The sequence below is a fragment of the Acanthopagrus latus genome, chromosome 9, assembly GCF_904848185.1.
Source record: "Acanthopagrus latus isolate v.2019 chromosome 9, fAcaLat1.1, whole genome shotgun sequence".
NCBI lineage: Eukaryota > Metazoa > Chordata > Actinopteri > Spariformes > Sparidae > Acanthopagrus > Acanthopagrus latus.
In genome coordinates this window covers 245,513-264,113 of record NC_051047.1, presented here as the reverse complement: position 1 = coordinate 264,113, position 18,601 = coordinate 245,513, and the positions used below count along the sequence as shown (strand labels likewise).

General features: G+C 42.6%; 1 protein-coding gene across 5 annotated transcripts in view; it reads right to left on the bottom strand.

Annotated features, from left to right (window-relative positions):
- Positions 1–18,601, bottom strand: part of lrch1 (leucine-rich repeats and calponin homology (CH) domain containing 1) — a 251,315-nt gene that overhangs the window by 18,523 nt on the left and 214,191 nt on the right. For 3 of the 5 annotated variants that reach the window (XM_037109401.1, XM_037109400.1, XM_037109403.1), the window contains one exon: positions 1,217–3,938. The exons of the other annotated variants lie outside the window; for them this stretch is intronic. In XM_037109401.1, the coding sequence (XP_036965296.1) occupies positions 3,645–3,938 (294 nt within the window). In that variant the 3' untranslated portion in view covers positions 1,217–3,644. Of the gene's footprint in view, positions 1–1,216; positions 3,939–18,601 lie in introns of those variants that run through there. 5 annotated transcript variants of the gene reach the window in all.

The following is an 18,601-nucleotide window of genomic DNA, read 5'->3' as shown; positions in this document are numbered from 1 at the left end:
AAACCTGTTACTACCGCGGCTAGGGTTAGGGTTTTTTATTGGATTCATCCACATTACAACATGCAAACAGTGGATCATTTAAGCAGACAAATCCTACATATGCTTCTTCTTCAAACAGGCAGTTAAATCCCTAGGTGCTACGAGTGAATGCAAACAGCCAGTCATTTAACAGATGTCTAATTCATTTGCACCAGAGCCATGTGACTGACAACAATCACAGCATGGAGTAAGCCATTATTATGGATCCCACTGCCATGCAGGTAAGCCCTGCTCTGCCTGTAAATCTGTTGAAACACACAGTAGCTCTGGACATGTCTGCTACTTTGCAGTTTGAAATGGCAGTCTACAAGCTGTGGTTTTGCTGGTTGACACACTGACGTCTTCGCCCCCTGGGTCAGTGTCAGTGTCACGTCAGCCGTTCTTGGATTCAGGAGTGTCTCTGGGCTTGTGAGGTGTGGACAAGGAGCTACTGCCAGGCTGCCTACAAGCCCAGAGACACTGCAGCTGCAACAGTGAGAGTGGTTTCTGTAAGTATCAAGGCAACTACAACTCACAATCCACTGTATCAGCTCTGCCACCGGTTGCTTGTTAAACCAACCGTTAGAATAAAAAATGACAGGTCAGCTCGCCAGTATAGCAGAATTTTAATGAAATTCCATAATTTTGTTTGCTTGTTTTTGCTTGTGTTAAGTAAAAAAAATGAATACAGATGTCTGTAGGAATTACTGTAATTTGGACACAAGTGTCTGCTAAATGCCCTAAATGTAAATGTAAATGTCTCTCTTTAATATAATATGCTTACCACTGTGTTACCAAGGTGACGTCACAGTGGTAATGGGAGGCTGCACTTGGTAGCTGAATAGGCTAGGTGGCAGCACATTGTACATTGTAAATACAGATAAATACAGATAAGATCCCTTGTATTCAGAGCAGTATGCAAGGCACCTCGTGGTGCTGGAGAACCTGTCGGATGATGGACCACTAAGTTAACAAAAAAGCCGACTGTAATGCTAATCCGAAATTAAGTCACAGTAGCCCTCGGTTGGTAACGCAGATAGTAGTGCATTACAAGACAGATCTGTATTCATATATTACTTAAATATTATTAGCAATACATTATATTACTCTGTTACTGCTTGAATTAATACATTACATGTTTTGTAACACATTGCTAACATTGATCAGCATCAGGGTTAGGGTGAAAGAAGTTTTCAGTTTGTGGTAAGAAAATAATCAATGAGTGAGCCTGGCTTTTAGTCTAATGTTAGCTGGGATAATGTTTTTGCTACTAGCTTTAGAGCTAGAGCTAGTTACTAGCTTTAGAGCAAACACAATTCATTTTATAACTTGTCCGGGACAAGTAAGTGGTTGGAGGAATGAATTGCTTTATCATATACTGTCCAGTTGTTTGAGTGTCTTGTCTTGCAGAAAAAGCATAACGGCAGCTTTTTTTCTGTTGTGTTCTTTTTTTCTCTCCTTTTGCTTTGATAATGTTTATTTGGCAGGATGCTAACTGTTTGGTGGCTGTAGCTTTATATTTTATGGGCAAATATGACAGCGGTATCTTGTCATCATCATCCCCATCATCTATCCAATGTACATCAATTTCTTTTTGACCTAGTTAAGGTCTGGTGAGGTCCTCAAGTTTTCACTCAAAGTCTGCTTTAAGCCGTTATACCTCTATTTTAAACAATGAGTCTGACACATCCGACACTGCATTTATACACTGACAAATGTCATACACATATCATAAAAATATTCCCACTCACACAGGAATTTCATTCACATCAACACAAAGAAATTGCAGAATAACCCAAATCATCATATAGTAACAGAAATCAATATTTTATCATTCTGATGGAGTAACTCAGTTACAGTGTCAAATATTCAGTGTTCTATAGCTCATAAATTCAGTTACTTAACATCAGTTATTGAAAGCCAAGTACAACAAACAGTGGTATTATTTTAGCATTAGTATACTTTTGTGAATTCATGCAACATTTAATTAATGCAACAAGGCCAGGAAAAATTATGTTTTTAAAGTTGCTGTGGGCATAGCAAATATCCACATTCCTAGTAGAGTATAAATTTAACTTGGTAAAGTCATTGAGTGTCTGAAGCCCTTCAAATGTTTTCAAAAACAGTAACACTCTCAGGACACAACAGAGTTACTTAATCTAAATTAAAATTCATCTCATTTAGGTGTCATAGCAGGACAAAAACAATTTCTCCATAAACAAATCCAATCCAAATTACTTTTTAAGTTCCAAAATATTCTGCTCAACTGACTCTTTAATATAACAATTCTGTCAAATCAAGACCAACAATTGTCAATAACTATTTCAATATGTCTTGAATGCTCCTGACCGCTTTATATTCACATATTTGAAAAGAAACGCAGCTCTATATTGGTGACGTCACTGAATATCCCCATTTAGGAATCATGCTCAGGTCAGTCATTCTGAAAATATGTCAGTAACCAAAAAAATACACCAAGTCATTAAAGCTGAGGTGCAAGGAATCATCTTGTCCTCACAGATTTTCTTCTTGCAATCATCACTAAAAAAACTTCACCAGTACCATTTGGCAGCCACACTGGATCTGAAGATCATCGATCCATTTGACTGACTTTGTTGAGGAAGCTGGTTTGCTTGCTAACCACAGCATTTGTTTGGATGGCCATCCATGTGTTGTCATTAAGACATGCAGGTAATCATAGATTTTGGCCTTTATGGGTTCAAAAGACATTTTATTTAACACTGCATGGCCATCTTGGTGAAAAAAGTGAAAGTCTTTTACATATTAAGGTGGCAAATACACAGCTGAGTTAGTTATTAATTTCAAGAATGCCTGAAACTAAGACAATAAAATGTAAAAGTAGCTGAAACAAAAGCTGGTCAACTATAGCATCTAACAACAAAATCCAATCAAAATCACCAAAGCCATGCTTACACGTATAATCCCAGGGTCTTCAACAATTTTTCAGATGCAATGTAGGTGCTAACTAAAACTAAACCCATAACATCATAACAATCATATATCTTGAAAACTTGTTATTACAAGTCACTATATCATCATAATGATTTTGAGGCTGTTATTTTCTGGGTCTAGGTGTGGGTTATTTCCTTTCGTGATTTTTAATCTGATATGCCTTAACCAATAAAGGTTTTTTAACCACATCCTTGGCTTGGTGTGACTGTCCCTGAAGGAAGCCCGTGCTCAGGAAAGTTTTTTCCTCGCTCGAACTGAAGATCTAAGGACAGTGGATATCATTCACTGTACAGATTGTAAAGCCCATTGAGGCAATATGATTCAACTGTGTAAATAAAATTGATGTGATTTGACTTGATTCAAAGTGGTGTTGGCTGTAGTGGAAGTCAATGGGTGATGCACGCAGAAACACACTAAAACCCAACTTATCTACTCTGTATGACTTCTGAAATGCCTCCAGAAGGGACGGGGCATTTCTTCTTCAGAAGTTGTATGGTGAAGATATGTTAGGATGTTTATGAGGTAAAACCCTGAAGTATCTCTGAAGCATCATTTTCCCCATGTGACATAAGTGAAGAAAAAATAAGGAGGAGTTGCAAGGCAGAAAGAGGGCAGAGGTGGCAGGTGAGAGAAAGGAGGCTATTACATCACAGTTACCTTAACTCACTCCAACTATAGGCCATAAATAGTAACACTAGGCAGAGGATGTGAAGCAGGCTTGAGCCAATAAGTTCCCAGATTTGCCATGCGGGAGGCGGAGTTTGAGTCGTAACAGAAACCAATAAGGGAGTCCCTGACCCCGCATAGGGGGCAGGGTTTGTAGCTGAGATTGCCTCTTCCTGTTTCCTGTCCAGAGACGTTGTATCCAAGGCAACCAGCATCTGAACTGTGGCACGGACCGGCTGCAGGCGGCACTGGATGATATCGTAGGGTGAACAGAGGGAAGACTGGTGCCCCCAGATTGAAGACAGCAAAAAAATTAAGAAATGCGGGGAGTTTTGAAAAAGTGTAGGATGTAGGAAGGTAAGAATGAGGGCAGGAAGAAAGGAAAACAGGGAGGACAAGGGAAAGGAAATTAGAAGAATAAGAAAAAAGCCAGGGGGAAAAGAGGGGTAGGGATGACAGAGGGATAATAGAAAGAAAGCGCAGAGAGCAGAAAAAAGAGAAGAAAGAAAGACGAGGACAAAGAACAATTAGGGGAACGAAGAGGGATACAGAGAAATGACGACACAGGTGATGGACCAAAGGTATGAGGGAAAAAAAGGAGGAGGAGAAGGGGAAGAAAGACATGGTCAAGCCAGAAAGTAAAAGAGAAAGAAAAGGCAGAAGGTTAAACAAAGGACACTGAGGTCAAAGGTCACAGACAAGAGTATGAGCTGTTGGAGTGTGGTGATATGGGGGCAGGCAGGGATAATCACGGCAAAAAGCAGGGATGCTTACTGAGAGGATTACAAAATCTTTTAAAAGCCCTGACAGGGACCTCTATTCTCTCCCAGTGAGCAGCCTATAATGAGCAGTGAATTGGATGATGGGAGAGCCAATGCAGTCAGCCAACAGCGGAGCCTGTCAGCAAATTATCATAGAAGTTACTAGAATTTTGACTTGCAGAAGCATGGTCACTAAAGCATTGAAGTTGCAGCAAGCCTGCAAGTTAGTAACATCAGTTTAGAGGCTGAAAACAGTCAGCAAGCAGCAGAAGAGATGGAGATCAATGGTCAGCTACTCAGTTCAGATAGACAGCACAGAGTAGTAGAAAATTAAAGTTCTTTAATTTAACTTCTTTAGAGTTAAATTATAATCTAAAATATACATAAAACTAAAATTTTAGCTCTCTCACTGATAAATCCCATGGCGGCAATGTACATCAACAACTGGTGCAACAATGGGAAGCTGGTCTCCAGTTACTGCTCCCCTGATGTTGAACTACTGACTGTCAAATGTAGACCTTTCTATCTACCCCGGGAGTGTACATTCCTCCATGTTCTAACACCAATCAAGCCAACATGAAAACTGTGTTTCCTCACTTCCATCAGTATGTAGATACTGCAATCGGGGGGAGAGCACACTAGACCTGGCCTACAGTAACATCAAAAAGGCATTCAGAGATGCACCCCTCCCCCACCTCGGCTCCTCAGACCATCTCTTTGTGATGCTAATTCCGGCATACAAGCCCATGCTGATCAGGAAAAGGCCCACAGTGAAGCAGGTGAGCGTTTGGCCTGCAGGAGCCATGGAAGCATTACAGGACTGCTTTGAGTGTACTGACTGGGACATGTTCAAGGCAGCTGTTACTGACAATCATCACACGCATGGAAGAGTATGCTGAGTGTAACTGTTGCTATTTTTATTTTCATATTCATGTGAGATTTCTTTTCATTTTGTATAAGAAACTAATTTTGAGAATTATTAGATTTTGTAATTTTTACATGCTTTTATTTTGAGAGTCAAGGGTACTTTTATTTTGACACCTACGTTGCTGCTAGGCTGCCTGTAGCGTTTGTCTAACGGCAGAGAGATGCGAACATGGTCACTTCGTGTGAACAGCTAAGATGTGACAGTCAAGTTGATATCAAAAGAACATAGAATAAACTATACGGTTAAATATTAAAAATTACAGTGAAGACTGAAGATAGAAGACCTACAGATTTCCTTTCATAGCATGCAGCCAACGAGGTATTTATTTGTCTTTATTTTCGTTATGAATCTTTGTACTTGAGACTTTAGAGTGTCTGCATACATTTAAAAGTGTATGGAGGACGTTAGTGTGATGAAAAACATCACCACACGGGCCAATGAGAAACCCTGGATCAGCAGTGAGGTAAATCCAATTCTGAAAGCACAACATGGCGCTTTTAAATATGGTGACATGGTGGCACTGAGAACAGCTAGAGCCTACCTGAACCATGCCATAAGAACTGCAAAGCGTGTTCATGCTCAGAAAGTACAAGACTTCATCCATGACCCCACTAACACCAGATAAATGTGGCAGGGTATCCAAGTCATCACAGACTATAAACCTACTCCTCCCCCCTACGACAACAATATCAAAAAGATAAATAACCACTTTGGGAGGTGTGAGGCACTCAACACCACTACTGCAAGGAAATATGTTCCTCACCCGGACGAGCAGCCACTCAGTCTGGACACAGCTGAACCCTGAGGAGAGTGAACACCCGGAAAGCAGTGGGCCCCAACAACATACAAGGATGGGTGCTCAAGGAATGTGCTGACCAGCTGACAGGGGCTCTCATAGACATCTTCATCACCTCGCTGATCCATGGTGTGGTGCCATCATGCCTCAAGACTGTCACAATTACACCGGTGCCTAAAAAATACTCCATCTGTTGATGCATACAGTTGTAGATTTAAAACAATAGTTATACCATTTTTCCATTAGCACACTTCTGGTGCTAAAGTCATGCTGACTTGCTTTTCGATTACCAGTTTTACTGCGCTGCGCTCAACTGAGCCTCAGTCTGACAGAGCTGCTCCTGAATAGAGCCAAGTCGTGGCCCACCTGGCTGCCACGCCGACTCAAACCAAGTAGAGCCAGGCCGGCAGATTTTTAATGGAAAAATGTCAGAAAGGGAAATCTGGTCATTCTTTGCTAAAAGTTAGATTACAAACTGATACTGTACATGTTTGTACAATACTTCTACTAAAGGAACTGCAGGCTTGTGCGGCCGTGAGGATTTTCTCTGAGACCCTTGTGCCCTGCAAGGGCCCCCCTCAGGTCTGCTCAGGCAGTATATAACAACTGCATGACCTAAGCTTGTGGCCAGCCCTCACAACGCTGTGTGTAGAGAAAGGCCTTACAAGAAGCTGGGCTAATCGTCATGGAACTCAGAAGGGGACCAGGCATGAGTTTGACAGCTCTGCACCCTCCATCTCAGCCAGTCTCTTGGCTCCTCTACCACTGCGAGATGGAGTTCTGCATCTTCAAATACCCCAATCTCCACCACGACCAGAGGCTCCACCACAGTGCTTGTCTCCCTCACAGCAGTCTGCCAGCAATACAATGGCCTCCAAAGGATGTTTCCGGGATGTGCCAGGCATCATCATGGTGGCATCAGACCTATGGGAATGCTGGCAGAAAAATCTGTACCTGCTCAGCACCTCTCAGACTCCCTTCAGGGAGACATAATTTTCCAGTTTAGGAAAACTTAATGTGGCGAAAGAAAAAAGATTAGCTACAATCCTTTGGTCAAGGTAACCTTCAGAAGTGCAAGCCACTGCCATGTAATCACCCAGTTTCTTGGAGTGGTGGAATGGAAGACGTCATCAGAATCAGAATTTCCTTTATTTGTCCCACAAACCGGGAAATTTCTTCATTACAGCAGCCAAAGGATGGCAATATTGTAATAAACAATAATAACAGTCTAAAATAAACAATATAATGAAACAAGTAATACATAGAAATAAACTCAATTGTATACACATATTTTTTACACTGAGAACAGTGTAATTGTAAGCAGTGTCACACTGCAGTGAGGGGTGTCCTGTCTTGTTTTTTTTGTCTTGTGAATTTCATGTTTTATTTTGAAAAGTAACTCTCCTTTCGTTTCAGATCACTGTCCCTTCCTCTTGTGTCACCGGTCTGACGTCTCCCCTAATCCCTGATTGTTTCCACCTGTTCTCTCTTCTTTCATGTGTGTATTATAGTCTGTGTCTTCCCCTGTCTCATCGCCAGAGTATTTCATCTCGTCGTATACCTCCAGCCTTGTTTTCCACAGTCTTGCCAAGTCCTTGTTAAGTATTGCCATGCTTGATTTCTGTTTCGATTGTATGCCTCTGAAGAAGGGTGATTATTATTTTTTAAAGTTTTTGGTCAGCTTGTTGTTTTCTTGCTTGCTAGTTTATGTTTCAAAGTTTTCTTGTTTCCTCCCTTTTGGAGTGCTTTGATTTTCTGTTTATTATTTTGTGTCTTGTTCTCCTTGGTTTTTCCTCATCTGAGCAGACGAGATTAGTTTTCATAGCCGGTTTGGTTGTCTGAAGAAGATACAACTGAATTTCAGAATAAAAGCCTGTCTAAACCGTTCACTGACTGCATCTGAGTCCTCCTTTATCCAGGCCTGACAGTGTGGCAGTGTGTTGCTAAACAAATAATACATACGGTTATGAAAAATTTTCCAGTTAGTGCAAAAAACAAACAAACTGAGAAATGGGTTCTTTTTTGACATAATGCACATGTGAAGTCTATTGGGAGCAGTGCTGGTTGTACAGTATGACAGCAGCAGGAAGGACCTACCTCTCCTTTACACAATTGAAGGAGAGGTATGTCACAATGGATGCTCAGTGTTTCCCACAGAATCAGATTCTAATTGTAGCAGTGGCTTATCCAGCTGGGGTGGCATAGAGCATGTGCACTCAAGACTTACGTTGACTTAGTCGGTTAACTTCCGGTTTAGTGGCTAGCTAACTTGGATGGGGATAAAATGTAATCAGATGGCTTCTCTAGACTTTCCAAATTTTATTGTACTGGTCTGCCCAAACTCCTACAGTAAAACAAGTCATTTCACGGAGGGTGTGAGGCTTTTATTACCATTTTACAAACGTGTCTTTCACAATGTAAGCTTTTGGAAAAAGAGGGCATCCCAGAATGGAGCTGCCCTTCTTGATAAGTTTATCCAGTCTCTTCTTACCCTGCTGCTGAGATGCTGCTGCTCAAGCAGACTACTCCATAGAAATTAGCTGCTGCCACCACAGTCATAGAACATCCCCAGGAGTGGCCCCTGCACAGCCCTGGTGGCAGAAATGACTTATCTTCTTGGGAAGAAAGCACTATCCCAGGTCAATCCAAGAGAAGTAAGTAAGTAAGGGGTTTTATTTCCATTTTTTACTAACACCAATGAAAATAGGTGGGCTGAGGCTGTTTTTGGACCTGTATTTGTTCAACAGATACTTTATAAAGTGACCTTTTCACATGTGGGCAATCAGAAATGCTATTGGTTCACTTTCATTAACCTAAGAGATTCATATTTCCACAACCTCTTATTCCCAGGCACAGAAAGTTCCCCTTCTGAGGTTTACAAGTCCAGTACTACCATTTGGCTACCATTTGGCTATTCTCTGGCTCTAGCTTGTTCCAGACAACCTAGTCCTTAAGGCCCCCTCTGAAAGAAAGCTGCTATCCAAACAGAAGTCATGCAGCATTTGACAACATTAAGTCTGATGGATGGTGTAAACTTTCTGCAAATGCATATCTGGTGATAGACTGGCGGCACTATGAATGAGGCTTCTACTGAGTATGACAAGTCATGTGGTTGTCCCATTAGGAGTCCTTTACGCAAGGAAAATCTGTCCATAGCGCTGAAATTGCTAAAGCACTTTGCTCTGCAGTAGAAAAATATTTATCATAGTAAGGGCAGACAATATGACAGTGGCGGTGTGTATCAACTACCAAGGCAGGGTGTACACATCGAAATTATTGGAAATAGCCAGGAGATCCGGGTGGAAACTATGGCCCACCCACTTTCAGATGTGTCAGGGGAGGTTTTGGAAAGCAAAGGCTTTTTTGTTTGTGTCATGAGAGAATGACTTTGTAAGACAACATTACAGTGGGATTTGGTGGCCTGGAGATCTCCTTTATGCATTTCCCCCTTTTGCCATTAAGTCGTTGCCTTTTGGCATGCATTCAGAACAAGAATCCAGAAGCAGAAGAAGCAGCTGCTGGTGAGCAAACCTTGGCAACTTTCAAATCACATAGATGCACTGTCATGACTGGACACACCTGTCTTTGTTCAGCCAATGATTGTGCACAATGCCACTGAGGAGGAGGGGTGCTTGGAAAAGTTGACAATCATCTGATCGGTGTCATTAGTTTCAGTTTCAAATTTCTGTAACTGTGTGAAGAGAGTGGAAGATGGATTAATGGGGAGGGTCAAGAAGAGTGATGTGCATTTCCACATACTAATGAGGAAACTCTTCTGGCCAGAGATATGCTGCTCCAGATGTTCACTCCGACAAGTTAACACACAAAGCATAAGGCTTTCATAATTTTACTTGAGGTCTGGGCTCTGGCTGGGCCATTCTTTTGTTGATTTGGATGTATGCTTTGGGTCGTTATCATGCTGAAAAATGAAGATGCTTCCACCACTATGCTTCACCGTTGATATGGTGCTCTTTTGGTGATGTGCAGTTTGTTTTTGCACCAAACGCCAAACCTTTTGCATATAATGGTCTCATTAGACCAGAACACATTTTCCTGCATGTTTTTTTGGGAGACTTCAAATGAGAATGCAAAATGTGTGTTTTGGATGGCCTGGATGTTTTTCTCTGTAAGAAAAGGCTTCGATCTTGCCACCCTAACCCATAGCCCAGACATATGAAGAATACAGGAGATTGTTGTCACATGTACTACACAGCCATACATTCCTGCAGCTCTCTTAATGTTGCTCTAGACCTCTTGGCAGCCTCCCTGACCAGTTTTATTCTGGATGTCCAGTCTTGGTAATGTCACTGTTGCACCATATTTTCTCCACTTGATGATGACTGTCTTCACTGTGTTCCATGGTATATCTAATGCCTTGTAAATTCTTCTGTACTCTTCTCCTGAATGAACCTTTTGACAATGAGGTCCCTCTGGTGCTTTGGGAGCTCTCTGTGGACCAGGGCTTTTGCTGTAAGATGCGACTGTGAAAATGTCAGGAAAGGCCTATTAGAGCAGCTGAACTTTATTTAGGGTTTAACAGAGGCACTTTAAATGATGGCAGGTGTGTACTGACTGTACTGAGTTTGAATGCAATCAGTTTATTCTGAACAGAGCCACATCCCCAGTTATAAGAGGGTGTGCACATTTTAACAGGGCTGTGCAATGTTTGTATATCCACTGTATAGTCAGTTTCTTTTCTATTTTTTTTCCACATAGAACCACACTGTATTAAAGTCAAGTTTTAATGTTATTCTGATCTGGCTGGTCCGCTGGAACAAGCTCTGACATAGAGCCGTGCCTGAGTGTTTTCTTGCTGCTTAGTTTCCCAGCCTGCCTCATCGGATGCTTGCTGCTTTTTTTTAACCTGTGAAGCTTTTGTTTGAATAATCATTTTTGCACCTACACGCCTGTCTGTCCCTGCTTTGGGGTCCAACTCTAAGCAGTCCATGACAGAATTATCTGGCCGATATGGACCCCGCAGAGACCTTTGCACTTCAACAGGCTCTAGTGAGTCAGGGAGTCCTTATTGGGCAACATGAGGAGGCTCTTAAGCAAATTATGGACATGCTTAAGTGCCTTTCTTCAGGAGGTACTCAACTCGAGGGCTGTTTGGACCAGGTGTCCACACACCTCCTCACCCTTCCAGCTCCAGCTCCACACTCTGGTTCCTCCACCCAAAAATCCCTGTGAGCCCTTCATACCCACACCTGCCAGGTACTCAGGAGTTTTAGGGAGCTGTGGCCAGTTTCTCCATCAGTGTTCTTTAGTTTTTGATCAACAGCCTTTAATGTACTTGACAGATAGGTCAAAGATTGCTTTTATTATGAGTTTGCTGTCAGATAAGGGATCTACCTGTGCGTTGGCTGTGTCTGACAGCAATTCTCCTCCATGTAGATCATTTATTTTGTTTACAGCTGAGATAAGCACCCTTTCGACCAACCTTTACAGGGCAAGGAGGCCAGTAACTGGCTCCTTTCTTTACAACAAGGATCCAGCACAGTCTCCCAGTACTCCGCAGTCTTCTGTATTCTCGTGGCTGATTTTGGGTGGGATGAGAGGGCTCTACAGTGGGTATCTGTCAAGGGTTTGAGTGAGGAGCTTAACAAGCTAGCGGCTAGGGACGAAACATCTTCTCTAGATGAGCTAATCCCCCTGGAAACTCGCCTAGATAACCGCCTCCATGAGAGAGGCAGGGAGAAAGCATTCAGGCTTATTCGCTCTTTGCCCCTTATCATTCCTGGTCTGCATGGCCACCTGCACCCTCTCCTCTACCTCCTGGTTCACCTGTCTCCAGTGGCTCTCCATTGGCGGCCTCATAGCTCCCCAGCGCCGAGCAACCCATGCAACTGGGTTCCTGGGGTCAGACTGGCCACCTTCTCACCCAGTGTCCAGTCCTGCCAAAAGAGTAGGATCAACAGCCACAGGAGGGGCAGTTTAACCTTTCCTCAGAGCCCTTACCAACAGCTAAGGATGTGGTTGCTCTTCATGGGAAGCTGCTAGGTTCAGTCATTCACAGCACTGCACCGCCTTCACTGCTTCTCTGCGGTAACCAGCATGACTCCGTGGCACCCCCCTACCATCTAGCAAATTTTATAACCTCTCCAAACCAGAAAGGGAAGCCATGGAGACTTACATTACAGACTCTATTGCAGCCGGACTAATTCATTCCTCCTCTTCTGTGGGGACGGGCTTCTTCCAAGTGGACAAGACTCTTCGCCCCTGTATTGACTACAGGGGTTTAAACAACATAATGATATGTAACAAGTACCCTCTACCGCTCACTGACTCTGCCTTCAGCTCCCTTCACGAAGCCACCATCTTCACTAAGTTAGACCTTAGAAATATATACCATCTGGTATGTATTAGGGAGGGCGACAAGTGGAAGACTGCTTTTAATACTCCTCTTGGACATTTTGAGTACTGTGCAATGCCTTTTGGACTAACAAATGCACCTGCTGTTTTCCAGACCCTTGTTAACAATGTCCTGCATGAAATATTACTGTAGGCTCATCAGGAGCTACAGTAGTGTTGCTTCCCCATTAACCAGACTAACCTCTATAAAGACTTTTTATGGTCCCCTGCATCAGACACTGCTTTTAGCAGACTGAAGTGCCTGTTTTCCTCTGCCCCTGTGCTTTCTCAACCAGATCCCGCTGTTCAGTTTGTTTGAGGTCGATGCCTTGGACACTGGGGTGGGAGCTCTTCTCTTTCAGCGTTCCACCTCTGATTGGAAGCTACATCCCTGTGCCTTTTTCTCATGCCGGCAGAGAGAAATTTTGATGTTAGGAACAGTGAGCTCCTGGCGCTCGTGCTGGCTCTCCAGGAGTGGAGGCATTGGTTGGAGGGTTTCATCTTTCCTTTTACTGCCTGGACTGACCATAAAAACTTATCCTACCTCCGGTCTGCCTGCGGGATGAATTCTCGCCAAGCCTGGTGGGCTTTGTTCCTGGGGCATTTAAACTTCAGCCTAACATACCAGCCCTTGTCTCCCCAGTTTTCCCGAAGGGGAAACCACATGGGGAGACCATGTTGCCTTCATTGTGTGTGGTTGGAGCTGCCAGGTGGGAGATCGAAAGGTTGGTCCATGAGGCCCAAGAGGACCATCTGGATACTTAAGGCTGTCCACCCGACCAGCTGTTTGTGCCTCCGCCTGCCAGGTCTCCGGTACTCCAGTGGGAACAAGCCACACTGGTTTCCATCGAACCCTAGCCCTCTTACAACAGCGACTCTGGTTGCCCATTATGTCTTCTGATGCAGGGGAATACGTCTCCGCTAGCTCCGTCTGCGCATGCAGCAAGGCCTCTCACCGCCCTCCTGCTGGCTTCCTTCTCCCCCTTCTCATTCCTCAATGGCCATGGTCTCATATCGCTGTGGACTTCGTAATGGGCCTGCCTCCATCAGAAGGTAACACCACTATACTGACTATTGTTTACCAATTCTCCAAGACTGTGCACTCCCGTATACATTCCTCTGTCCAAGTTTCCCTCAGCCCTGGAGACTGCCACTCTGTTTATCCAACATGTGTTCCGGCTGCATGGCATCCCTCAGGACATTGTTTCGGACCGAGGCCCCCAGTTTTCTTCATAGGTTTTTGCCGGGCTCTGGGGGCATCGGCGAGCCTCTCCTCGGAATATCACCCCTAAACTAACGGCCAGATGGACTGGACCAACCAGGACATCGAGATAGCTCTTCAATGCGTCACCGCTCGCCACCTGGCCTCCTGGTCCACCCACCTTCCCAGGGTGGAAAACGCCCACAACTCCCTGGTTTGCTCTGCCACAGGTATGTCTCCCTTCATGGTTTCTAATGGTTTCCAGCCCAGTTCCAGTTTGGTCAGCCTCTCGGGACCTCCCCCGACAGACTGAATCCCCGAAACTAGCACCTAGACACATTGGCCCTTATGAAATTGACAGGGTAATAAATCCCACTGTGGTGAGGCTTCCACCTGCCCTAAAGGAACACCCATCCTTTCATGTTTCCCTCCTGAGACCAGTTTCCACCAGCCCTCTGTCCCATCCTGGGGTACTGTGAGGGTTCTGTGTTTTGGTGTGTTTTTGCCCAGTTTTTTTTTCCCCACATCTTTGTTCCTCCCCCTCTGCAGGGCTTGGTCGACAGGGCTGATGAGGCACAGCTGCAGTCAATCACTCATTACTACCTCCTTAAAACCTCTTAGTGGGGTGGCTAGGATTGATGCATTGATGCAAAAGTTTTGTTTTCTCTTCTAAATTGAAGATCTATAGAACAATTTTGGTCCGATGGCCAAGAAACCAGATTTAACGATAACAGTTTTTTGGCACATTTTCTACATTTTTTTAAAAAAGGTCTTAATTTTCTGACATTTGCTATGTAATATTTTTATTGCTATTGCAAGTCAATACTATGTGGGGAATCAACTGTTGCTCAAATGTGGACGTTTTGAAAATAATGGTGTGGCAAAACTCTAAGGTGGCTACTTTTAAAATGTATTATACTAATAGCTATAGTGACTTTGGAGAATGTCCTAAGTATTGTGAATAAGGGAAGGTGTTTATTATTTATCAAATGTCACATACAGCAATTTGGTGTAGGCCTAATGTATGTCAAGAATACTTTACAATCTTACATTTCATGCCCTTTAGTTATTTATCTTCTATTCCTCATTTCCTTATTTTCTCTATTCAACTACTTAGATAAAGTTCATTCATCTGTGTGCCTCATTTTCAAAGTCCATTCAGTCCATGTATGAATAAATGCCTGAAGAATACAGTAATTCCATTGTGCATTTTTATTGATGCCCCTCAGTGATCACAATTCACTGAACCACTTGGCTCTTTACTGGATAAGTTCTAATGGTTCTGTTATTTTGAAGTGACTGCATAGGTTGCAATGAACATACAAAGTAAGTCTTCCTTCTTTTACTGTTACTGCTGAACCAACCCTAAAAGGGAGAAAGAGAAAATCTAACAGGTATTGTGAGATGGCTGGGACAACAAAATTGCAACAGAACTGCATTCTGTGCCAAAAACAAACAGAGGAAAAACTTGTTTGCCCTCTTGCTAACAATTGTCAGTAGTAGAGAGGGAGCATACACAGAAAGTATCAGCCTTGCACGTCAGTTCAGAGCAATTGGTGATGCTCCCCACCCAGATGTAGAACTTCCGGGTGAAGAATCCACGCCTCAGAATCGTGCTGCCTGGCACAAAACCAGCTGTAAGCTTTACCAGTCAGCAACACTTGACAATGCAAAAAAAAATATTCTGAAGGACTTCCTCCTGCCACAAGAAGATCCTGCCAGACTGGTGCACCTGTGGTGATGAAAAAAATGCAGCAGACCATTCTTTCCACAAGGTAGAACTATCCCATCAGATACATGACAAGGCAGTTGCACTGGGGGAAGATCGTATTGTGGCACTCCTGTCAAAGGGAGATCATGTCGCTATTGAGGCCAAGTATTGTGGCAATTGTTACACAGGGTTCAACCGCCACTACAATGTGATTTGTAAACGGGATACAGCTATAAGGGATACCGAATTTTCATCTTTTAATCAAAGACTGCTAGAAGATCATATCAGTTGCATCTCAATCACCAGAAGAGGAAGCACATACATTACATATGGCAGCATCCATTCTCAGAAAAGACATTTTGAATCACAACACTCCATTCAGGAGTGGTTAATTGACACATGACACATCTCCTTGCAGGACCAAAATCATCACCCGAAAAAGAGAATGCTCAGGAGATGCTCTCTGTGAGTCAGATGGCCATGCTAAATATGACTTATGCTTCCACAAACTTGAATTTTGAGCCTCCACTTGCAGTGTTCCTGGCCCTCGAACTGCATTTGCAAACAAGAACCAAGAAGTCAAGAAGCAAGAAGTTGGACGAATACTGGAGACACAGATGTGATTGTAATCCTTCTGAGTAATTTCCTCACATCAAGGCTGTGAATGTGGCTGCAGAAATCTGGATCTCTTTTAAAGCTGGAAAGACAACCAGAATGATATCCCTGAGCACAATCGCTACACACCTATCTGCCTCTGCTTCTGGGTCCAACTCTCAGTAGGCCCTAACACTTATATGCTTGTGCTTGCTAACATTACAATGAAAGTCAGCTAACAGACATTATAACATATTCAGAGAGTTTGATGAAAACTGCAAAACTCCAGCCACAATCACACTAACTGCAGTACTCTGACATTGCTGCACACCGATGGCCTTCAAGAGTTGTCTGCTATCTTTGTACCCCCACCTCAACGACATGAGGAAATAGAAACATCAAACCAACTTCTAACTTTCATCTGAGTATGTTTTACGCACTGCTAGCAGCTGTTTGTTCAGTACAAAAAGCCCACAAAGTGTAAGAAAGCACATTGATATATAAACACTGTGCCTCAGTTTCTACAATCAGCACTGCTCCAAGTAGACATCACCGTGCAAAAAAACAAAAAACAAAAAACTCCATAACCCTGTAACTCTGTTACTACATAACCTATTTCTCATTTTGGGTTGCAGTAACTGATCAATTTTCAATACACTGCACACACTGATTATAATTACACTGTTTATATTTGTAAATATTTCATTTATATCAGTCTCTTTCTATCTCTTACTTTTTAATTATACATATTTTTTTGCTATTGATATTGTTTATTGCTGTATTGAACTGTCCTTTGGCTGTTTGTGGCACAAATAAAGGAATTCTGATTCTGATTCTAGTCTTATAATCGTGATTAGTTGACTGCATTGGGCAAGTAATCATCACCCCACCCTTCTGAGAAGGCTGTGTGATGGGAGTGTAATATTTCTGCTTTTCTGTCTAATACTACTTAAAATAACAGTGAATTGGTTAAAATTATCTGCTTGCGGACCTCGATGTCACAGGTGGCACTACTACATCAATGTCGCCCAGCACCCAGTAGTGACAGCCACTAGAGGTCAAAGCCTATATGAATAGAATGCCAGAAGGACAATCTGCATGTGCAGTCTCTCTCTCTCTCTCTCTCTCTCTCTCTCTCTCTCTCTCTCTCTCTCACACACACACACACACACACACACACACACATGCACGCACAGGTGCGCACACAGTAAACAGAGAACATCTATTTCAGAGCGAAGCTGCTGTTTTTTCAATGCAGGCTTAGTGTTTCCCACAGAATCAGACTTTAATTGTGGCGGTGGCTGTCCATCAGGGGTGCCATAGATCATTTGCACTCATGACTTCCGGCAACTTAGTCAACTAACTTCCGGTTTAGTGCCTAGCTAACTTGGGCAGGGATAAAATTTTATTGTACCGGTTTGCCCACATTCTGACAGTAAACAAGTCATCATGCTTTTATCACCATTTTACAAACGCTTCTTACACAATGTTAGCTTTTGGAAAAAAAGTCCCCAGCACATCACATGATGATGTAATTACAAGGCTTGGCCACAACAAAAACAGCAAAAACAGGCCTGGCACTCTTTGTGGACTTGACCTCGACGATGAGGACAGCCATCTTCTTTGCAGAGGAAGATACCGTCAAGCCAGGTGTGTAACATACTCCCTTTCCTCTTCTTCATTGGTTTTGCTAGCAGACTAACAATCACACTGCCATGTATTAGATTATATAACATCATCCAATTTACTGATGGCTGCACTGTCTTGAGTGACTGAAAACGGGATGTACAGCTCCAAAAATAGAAAATCAATACGTCCTGGCCACTGTTTATATTGTGGCGGTCTGCCACAAATAAACTACTGTGTGGGAAACACTGGGGCTGCTAAAAGCCACAATGACAGATGACATGATGATTCAGCTTTAGATACTGACATTTACATCCTGAAAAAGCAATGTGAACAAAAGAAGGCAGATAGAAACATCAAACCAGCACTGGGAAAATGTTGACTGATTCATTTAGAGACAGAACAATGATTTGGAAAGTAGCAATATACTGTATGTATTTATATCTAAATGTTAAATTCAGCAGTTCTCCACTGAGGAAAGGTTCTAAAAGAATTATCCATGTCTGTAAATACATAAGCAACATTTGATTTGTAATGTTAGGTATCAGTATTGACTACGGAGGATTAGAAGACAGAAGACAACTGCTGCTATTAACAACGTGGAATCATCAGCTTTTTTCCCCAGATTTGGCTTACAGTTTAGCATCATCATCAGTGTCCTGCAAACATTTTTCATTTCAGTATTCTGGTCATAGACAATGTAGTTATTATCAATGTGAAAAAAAAATTAAATGTAATGATTAAGAGACTGTAGAATTATTTCTTTGCAGGACACCTTCACACTTCCCTATATATTCCATATATTACTGTGTATATTTGATGAACAATCAGCAAATTGAAGCCAAAAAATGTTGATGAAGTGTAACTGTTAGAGTTCAAGGAAGTTTCTCTTATAAACTAAGGGGTGTTTTCAGGTTAAAGGTGGCTGGTTTTAAAGACCAAATGACTTACAGAATGTCAGTTTTTTTCAGTTATT